This window comes from Cyprinodon variegatus, unplaced genomic scaffold (assembly GCF_000732505.1).
Source record: "Cyprinodon variegatus isolate N-32 unplaced genomic scaffold, C_variegatus-1.0 Scaffold46, whole genome shotgun sequence".
Lineage (NCBI taxonomy): Eukaryota > Metazoa > Chordata > Actinopteri > Cyprinodontiformes > Cyprinodontidae > Cyprinodon > Cyprinodon variegatus.
The window spans coordinates 1,707,595-1,715,459 of NW_015150499.1; the positions used below are offsets into that span (position 1 = coordinate 1,707,595).

Here is a 7,865-nt window from a genome sequence, read left to right on the forward strand (position 1 = left end):
AGAACTGAGAAATTTCCTTAGCGTTACAGAAGGCGGCTGCTTACCAACCAGCTTTGCTTCTCCATGAAGTTAGCCCCAAAACACAGTTAAAGAAACATTTTATTCAACTCCAGTCTGCCATGTCATTACATCAATACATCATACACGTTTGTAAATGAGGAGACATCCATGGATCCATCCAAATCAAAATATTAAACAGTTTTAAACAAGGACACCGCTCTCATTCCATTCCACAATCTTTGCTACGCACAGAATGAAGATGACCTTTTATCCTGGCAGAAGAACTGTCCTAATTAGATCAACTGCTTGGGAAAACATTAATTCTGGAACGTACCAGGCAGGTATTATGAGGGTTTAACAGACTCACACGTCATCAATAAAAATAATCCCAACAGCATTAGATAAAGGAACACCTCACTGACCTGATCTGTTCAGAAGTCTTGACTTATGTGCTTTACACTTAAATATGCTCAATTGACTCTTGGCAACATTAAACATCTACCAAAGCAAAATTATTGCTTTTTACCCTAAATTTAAACCTTAGCTTGATTTTCTTTCTCACCAGAATTTTAACAAATAACAGTTTGAATTGAGATTATGAACCCAAATAGAGTTTTATTGCTCTCTGATCATCATAAATCTATTTATGCGACATCTAAGAATAAATAAAATGGTGTTCATTAAATAATAAATAACATACAATCACTGAATTTTAACAATGTGATTGTAACAGATTGTTGCTTTGGTTTTTAGTTTAACTATCAAACCAGGGACTGTCCATGCGTCTCTGCAGGTCAGTAGTTGGTCCTCCTGTGTGTTTTAGGGTTACTGTGTTCAGACTATCAGCATAGTGTAAATATCTCATTCCACCTCAAAGGAGGCCCTAATGCTTTAAGTGTCCTCATGCTTGAATATAATCAGATTACTTGTGGTTATGAATATTGAAATTATTTAAAAGAAATTCATAACTATCACAGTTTGACAGACAGAAAACTGCATTTTAGTCCCAAAGTCTTTCTGGATAAATGCCTCTGCTAAATACATAAACAAACATAAACAATATGATCCGTCTCTCAGGGGTCAGGGCGTGCAGGGACAGTTTACATGTAGAGTTTTCTAAAGGACTTTTTTTTTTTTTATCGGTTTCATGTTTGATTCAATTGCTTTTAGAGTTATGTTGGACATTGTTGTCCCATGATCATAAACTAGACTGACTGAAAAAACAGCCAAAGTCTTCAGAACTCACAGAATGCAGAAGCTGAATAAGATTATACTCTAACGTACAGACAGTGTGGCTTACAACCAGGAAAAATAATTACGCCTCAATCAGGACTTATTAGATATAATTTTTCCATTTGATAAAGTTTTATAAGCCATCCAGGGTCACTTACTTGAAACTCTCAGCTGGCGCCACCTTGTGTGTGTTTGTGTTTAATTGTATTTTCATGATTCATGTAATTAAATAATGAATAGAAATTCTGAAATCTCACAGTTTTATTAAATTCGAATATGACAAAACCAAAAGAACTCCTAGTGTTTATCACTCTTTGATCACATTTTCCAGTCATAGCCTATGAATAAATTATTGAACATTTCTTTATCAGTATCTACTCTTACGTTGTTTGTATAAAATATCCCACTAATTGCTGAAAACCGATGAACAATTAGGGGGAAACCATCGGTTTCCTACCTAAAAGCTGTGGTATGTTTTTATGATGGCCACACCAATTTATTTAAAACCTGATTAATTTGTCCTTTATGGTTTTTTACATAATGGTAACATTCAGCGTGAAACCGAGCATCTGTAAACAAGCAGTTGTTTGTCACCGTGTTGCTTGTTTGTGTTAAAGTCCTAAGAGAAATAATAATTATTATAATAATAAGCCACACAGAGAGGTTCGTGTTTCTTTGTGAGGAAACACCCTCTGTTTTGTCAGGTCAAACCCAGACTCTAACTAAGCCTGACTAATTTAGCAAAGCCACACACTCAGACGGCCCTGTTAACACAAACTTCTACCCACACTCATGTGAGCTGCTGGACCTCACAGAGTCAGCAAGACACCTCACACACACACAAGAGCAAAGTTTTTCATTTCTATCCATATGGGGACACAATGGGTCACTCAACACATTGATTGACATTCATTTTAGTTTCTGTATTTATGCCTCTGCCAAACACTTATCTTAACCTTAACCTAAAGATTATTTACACAATAACTCTTACTTTAACCACTAAAAGTAAAAATGGGGGTCCAACATATAAGAACTAACCTGTCGGTCCCCAGAAGGTTAGTAAATATACCAGAAAAGCTCCTAAATAGGTGACATAAACAAGTAGGCACACACACAGCCCAGGCCCAGAGGTCTTTGTTGGCCGTGGGAAAATGTTTGGAGAGACTAATTAGAGCTGCTAAAGACTTAGGGGCTCCATTCATGCTCACTCTGCTCTATGTTTGCCCCCCTTTTCCCATCAGGTCTCTGGGAAACAGCCAGAGAAAACGGGAACGATCCGGAAACACGGAGCCTCCGTCAGGTTTGGTTCTCCTCTGCTGAGCTTCTGTTCACAGCAGCTTCTTGTTTTCTTGGCAGAGACTCACACAGGAAGGCTTTCTGTGGTTGCATGTGTGTCTGTTTCAGGTCCAACAAAGCTCCAGAGCCAGTTCAGTGCCCCGTTGCGCCCCCTGTTGGAGGGTAAGGCTCAATGTTTCAGTCTGATATAGGCTGCAGGCTGATAAGATGTGCACAGCTGAACTGTCCAGAGTGGAAAAAACTTATTTAACTTAATTAATTTACAATATAAAAAACACAAAGACTACATGTCTTTATTCATTTTTTATAGTTTTTAATCATTTCTTTATTTAACAAAGCTTCAACAAAATAATTACAGGCACATATTATAAAATCAAATGCTATAATGTTATTTACATTTGTACGTTTTTAATGAATGCTAGATACATACAGTCCTATAACATGCTGGTTTAGGCTGTTAAGTGTCAACAGTACACTTATATACTGAAATATCTCCTTTGGCACAATGATGTATTTTTTTCTGAATTATTTTTAATTCTTTATTTTTAATAATAATAATAATTACGCACCAAACGGGCCGGAAACTTGCATAAGCTTACTTCCACGCAATCTATTAAAAACAAACTTGGCTTGAGAATATTCGGTCCCTCATGCCAAATCTGACCCATCTGTTTGGGCAATTTATTCAGTTCAGTTTATTTACTTATTGCCAAATCACAACACGTAATTTCAAGGCATACAGTCAAAGTTATTCAAAGTTTTCTATCTAAGGAAAACCAGTTGATTGCATCGACTCATTGACTCGAAGGCAATCCCTCACACTAAGCATGCTTGTAGCGACAGTGGAGAGGAAAAACTCCCTTTTAACAGGAAGAAACCTCCAGCAGAACCAGGCTCAGTGTGAGCGGCCATCTGCATCACCATGTTTGAAATGAGAGATTTAGGAGTAATTTTCAGAGATCACCAAGATAATGACTGTTCTATCAGCTGATCAGCCTCCGTAGAACATCGCTTTATCCACATTCAGACAAATGCAATGAGCAATACTCTATCAATCAGGAAACATGATAAATATTATATTATCCTGTAATGATGACATCATAAATCTGACTAGGTGCGCTTCCTGCCTTTCAGGTCCAGCTTTGGCAAACCTGTAGCTCCGCCCACCATCCCCGCCACCTGGCAGTCTCCACCTGAGTGTGACATCATCACCAATTTGCTGGATGAGGCTCCTCTTCCCCCTCCTCTGCTAACTGATGAGCTGTTGCCCCAGAGCGATGATGTCATCTCAGCGCTGCCCCCTCCTCCTCCTCCTCCTGATTCTTCAGGTGTGATGGTGGCTCCTACGGCTCCTCCTCCCCCACCGCCTCCTCCTTCGTCATCAGGGGTTGTGATCAGTCAAAGTGCTCCTCCTCCACCTCCTCCTCCTCCTCCTCCATCTTCAGGGGCTGTGATCAATCATGGGGCTCCAGCTCCTCCACCAATCCCATCACTTAGCTTAGAAACAGGTGATGACATCACAGTGTGGTTATTTGACCAAAAAAACAATCATACAATGTGCTTTTAGCAGTTTCTGAATGATGTACAAGCATTGTAAGCAACATTTCTCTCAAATGAAAATCACAAAAAAACTAAGTTATGAAACATAATTATCTTAAATCTGATTAAATGAAGATGGGCCAGTTAGCCAGGTTTCTTCCTCAGTTTTTAACATTAATCAGTTGAATTCAGTTCAGGTTAAGCCCAGACCAGTAACATGTGAATCAGCTTGATTAGGTTTACTTTTTCATTTTTTCTATTTCTTAGAAAGGGTAACACACATTTCCTTTTTAGTAATTCTCTGTAATTTACAGGAAAACTGACTCTTTGTTTGGATTTTACTGATCCAGTGAGAAATCTTAGCATCTCTATTTGAGCTTTTCTCTAATAACTTTCCTCAGTGATGGAGGAGAACAGCCTTCCACCTCCATCCCCTCCTCCTCCTTCTGATGATATTGGCTTCCCGCCGTTACCTAATGACGATTCAGAGCTGCTGGCCCCGCCCCCACCACCTCCACCCTCCCAAGATGCAGATGGTAATATCTCCATTTTTACTATTCAAATTCTTTTAGGAGGATATTATTTGTACTAATGAAGCAGGAAATGGAAAGAGAGAGAAAATACAGCAAAGGTCTTAAGATGGGGAATTGAAGCCTTCATCAAGCACCAACAGCCTTCATGTACGGGGCTCCCAATCTGCTACTACAAAGAAAAGCTGCTGCAGTTCTTTAAGTTTCAAGAACATTTTATGTAAACATCAAATGGAAAAATGTAGACAGACCTGATCTTTTGTTAAATGACTACATGTATCATGACAGCAGGGGGTGCTAAAGGGCTGCAGCTGAAATTGCACTGAGGGTCTCCAGCATGGGAAGCGGAGTTTACATTACTGGGTCCTTCTTTGTGTTTTGAACAGTCTGTTTCCTTTCAAGTATCAGAGTACCATTCAAGCTAAGATAAAATTTGTGGATATAAGAATGGGTTTCCGAAGAAGACCCCTCACACTACCGCTTCTCTCCGACACAAGTGTCTGGATTGTAAACCACATCCTGTTACTAGGAACCACCCTTTCTTCTTTTTTTTTCCCCCAGCATTTTATTGTCATTACACTGTGACAAGTACAGAGCAACGAAATGAACTCTCTGCATTTAATCCATCCCCTTTGGGGAGCAGTGGGCTGCCATTGTGCGGTGCCCGGGTAGCAGTGTGGGGTTAAGGGTCTTTGCTCAGGGACCCACATTGGCAGTCCTTGGGAGTGGGGCTCGAACTCCGATCCTCAGGATCCAAAGCGCAATGTCCTAACCACTAGTCAGCCACTCCCCAAATGAGGTTACTCTCGAGTAACTGCACTCTTTGGAACAAGGTCTATTAAAGACTTTTAAGTATTACAACCATCCTCAGAGACTGGTGTTTATCTGGAACTTCATATCTGAGAGGTTTGACTCATCTACAAAATAAGGCAGGCCCAAAATGCAATGAATAATAAGAATGGATTAACAGGGATGACCTTCCCTCCATCCATTGCTTGTTCAAGTCTGGAGCAAAAGAAAATCAACTTCAGGTTGTCGCTACAGAGAGCTAATGGCAAAAACAAAACAAGTAAACAGATTTCTTGCATGTGCACACAACCCAGGCCAATGAAGGTGTATCTGATATATGCGGCAACATCAGTAACGTTGGACCTAAGGTTTTCTAAGGGTTCTTAAAAATCACTTTTAAAAGTACAGAACAGGCTATTCTGCAGTTCATCTGTGTTTCAGTTTTAGCTCAGTGCTAGATTATGGTAAATGGTCTGTACTTAGGTTGCACTTTTTCTAGTCAGGAGATTCAGTCATTCACGCACACTTTCACACACTGATGGTGGTGAGCTACATTGTAGCCACAGCTGCCTTGGGGCTCATTGACGGAAGCGAGGTTGCCATACATTGGCGCCATCGGGCCCTCTGACCACCATCAGTAGGCAATGCAGGTAATGTGTCTTTCCCAAGGACACAATGACACTGAGAGCTGGAGTCCGGGCTCGAACTGTCAACTGATTGCAGGGCAAATTCCTGAATCCGACACCCCTGTCCCCCCAGATATTATAATCCAATGACTAATATCGAAACAAGGAGCAAGAAATGTTCTCAGACAAATGTACCAGACAATCATTGTTCACTTGATTCAGCTTCTGCTTCTTCTCTGTTGCATTTTTGCAGTTTTTCCTTCTGCTTTGGTGTTTTTTTAGTGACCCTCACATCTAGAAGGAGTCGCCGCCGCCGCTCGCCTCCAACTACTCGCTCTGTTTCTCTGAGGGTCCGCTCAGGTCCCGCCTCTCGCTGCCGCTACACTCGCTCCCTCTTCTTGCCTTCTGTTCAGTCATGTAAGCTGCTGCAGGTGTTGTTGTGAAATAACTACTCAGGAGAGATTGACGATTAAAGGTAGATCAGTGAATAGCTTCAGAGATCTTTTGTTTACTCATTTGAGATTATATTTCAGAAGTTCCTGAAGGTAAAGGACATCTTGAGGACATTTTAGGAAAGCATGCAAATGTTGCCAACATCCTTACCATTTCTATTCCGGTTTTTTAATAAAAATGCTAATTTAAAAGCAAATTAGAATTATCAAACAAATAGTCAGGTCAGTGTAGGGCCAAAATATTGACTCTCTGTTGTCTCACTATTGACTCAGCTTCTCTCTGTCAGTCATGATACCCCCCCCTCCTCCATATCCTCCCCCCAATGCCCCCCAAGACCCCCCCATCTCCTCCTCTTCCTCATTTGCCGTGCTCTCTCACTCCTTGTCCTCCTCTCGACTTTGCTTACCTGCTCGTCTGGAACACCTGGGTAAGAAAAAAGCTGTACTGCTTTAGACTACTACTAGTAGTACTGCTTGTCTTTAAGTAAAAATGTAGAGCAGAAATACCAAACTGCAAAATATTTCTGTAGTTGCTAGTTGAAGCTCCACTTCTTAAGGTCAGACTGGTCAGTCACAGTTTCTGTATTCTTATAGATCTTCAGATTTTAGCCCCGCCTCCTCCTCTCCCATTGGCTGATGTTGGATGTTTTGATGACATCATGCCACCGCTCCCACCTCCAGTGGACTATGACACCAGTGCCCCCCCAGACTACCTGGAGAAAGGTACCACTGCCACCAGTTTCCCTACAGTGCTGGTTTGTTACAGAGTAGGATGTTGTTGATGATGTACTTCCTCTCTCCTTCCAGTGGTGGCGCTGTACTATTACGAGGCCTCAAAGCCTGACGACCTTTCTCTAGCTGAAGGGGACATCATCTATGTGACACGTCGCCATGATGACGGCTGGTGTGAGGGCGTCTGTAATGGCCGGGAGGGCTTCTTCCCACAAAACTATGTTCAGTCATGTGACTAGATGAAGCCACTCCCCTTTGCCTTACAATAGAGATGCTTCTCTCTGATGAGCGGCTGTTTGGTGATTTATTTTTTTTCCAGCTTCAAGCAGGTAAAGTCAGGGATTGACCTCTGTCTGATGCTTAATAACTAAATAAAGTTGATTACTTCATAGGCTGTAAGGGGTTTCTGTCCTTCTGTGTTTGGACCTTCAGTTGGCACCATTTCCTCTCTTTCTGAAAACAAAACACTAACAGACTAATGAAAAACATAATCTTATCCATTTGAGTTTAAGAATAAAATGAGACACCACCATAGTTTGGATTCCTCCTTATTTAATTGTAATAACGATTGTCTATCTTTATACACTCACCGGCCACTTTATTAGGTACACCTGTCCAACTGCTCGTTAACACTTAATTTCTAAGCAGCCAATCACATGGCGGCAACT

At 41.0% G+C, this 7,865-nt stretch overlaps 1 protein-coding gene across 2 annotated transcripts in view; it reads left to right on the forward strand.

The window, feature by feature from the left end:
* Positions 1-7,703, forward strand: part of LOC107082012 (abl interactor 1-like) — a 15,766-nt gene extending 8,063 nt beyond the window's left edge. Inside the window, exons 5-12 of one of the 2 annotated variants that reach the window (XM_015370429.1) lie at positions 2,475-2,533; positions 2,638-2,691; positions 3,664-4,037; positions 4,470-4,604; positions 6,296-6,430; positions 6,753-6,893; positions 7,060-7,188; positions 7,273-7,703. In XM_015370429.1, coding sequence (XP_015225915.1) covers positions 2,475-2,533; positions 2,638-2,691; positions 3,664-4,037; positions 4,470-4,604; positions 6,296-6,430; positions 6,753-6,893; positions 7,060-7,188; positions 7,273-7,436 — 1,191 coding nt within the window. In that variant the 3' untranslated portion in view covers positions 7,437-7,703. The remainder of the gene's footprint in view (positions 1-2,474; positions 2,534-2,637; positions 2,692-3,663; positions 4,038-4,469; positions 4,605-6,295; positions 6,431-6,752; positions 6,894-7,059; positions 7,189-7,272) is intronic. The other variant, XM_015370430.1, reaches the window with a different exon arrangement.
* The last annotated feature ends 162 nt before the right edge of the window (positions 7,704-7,865 follow it).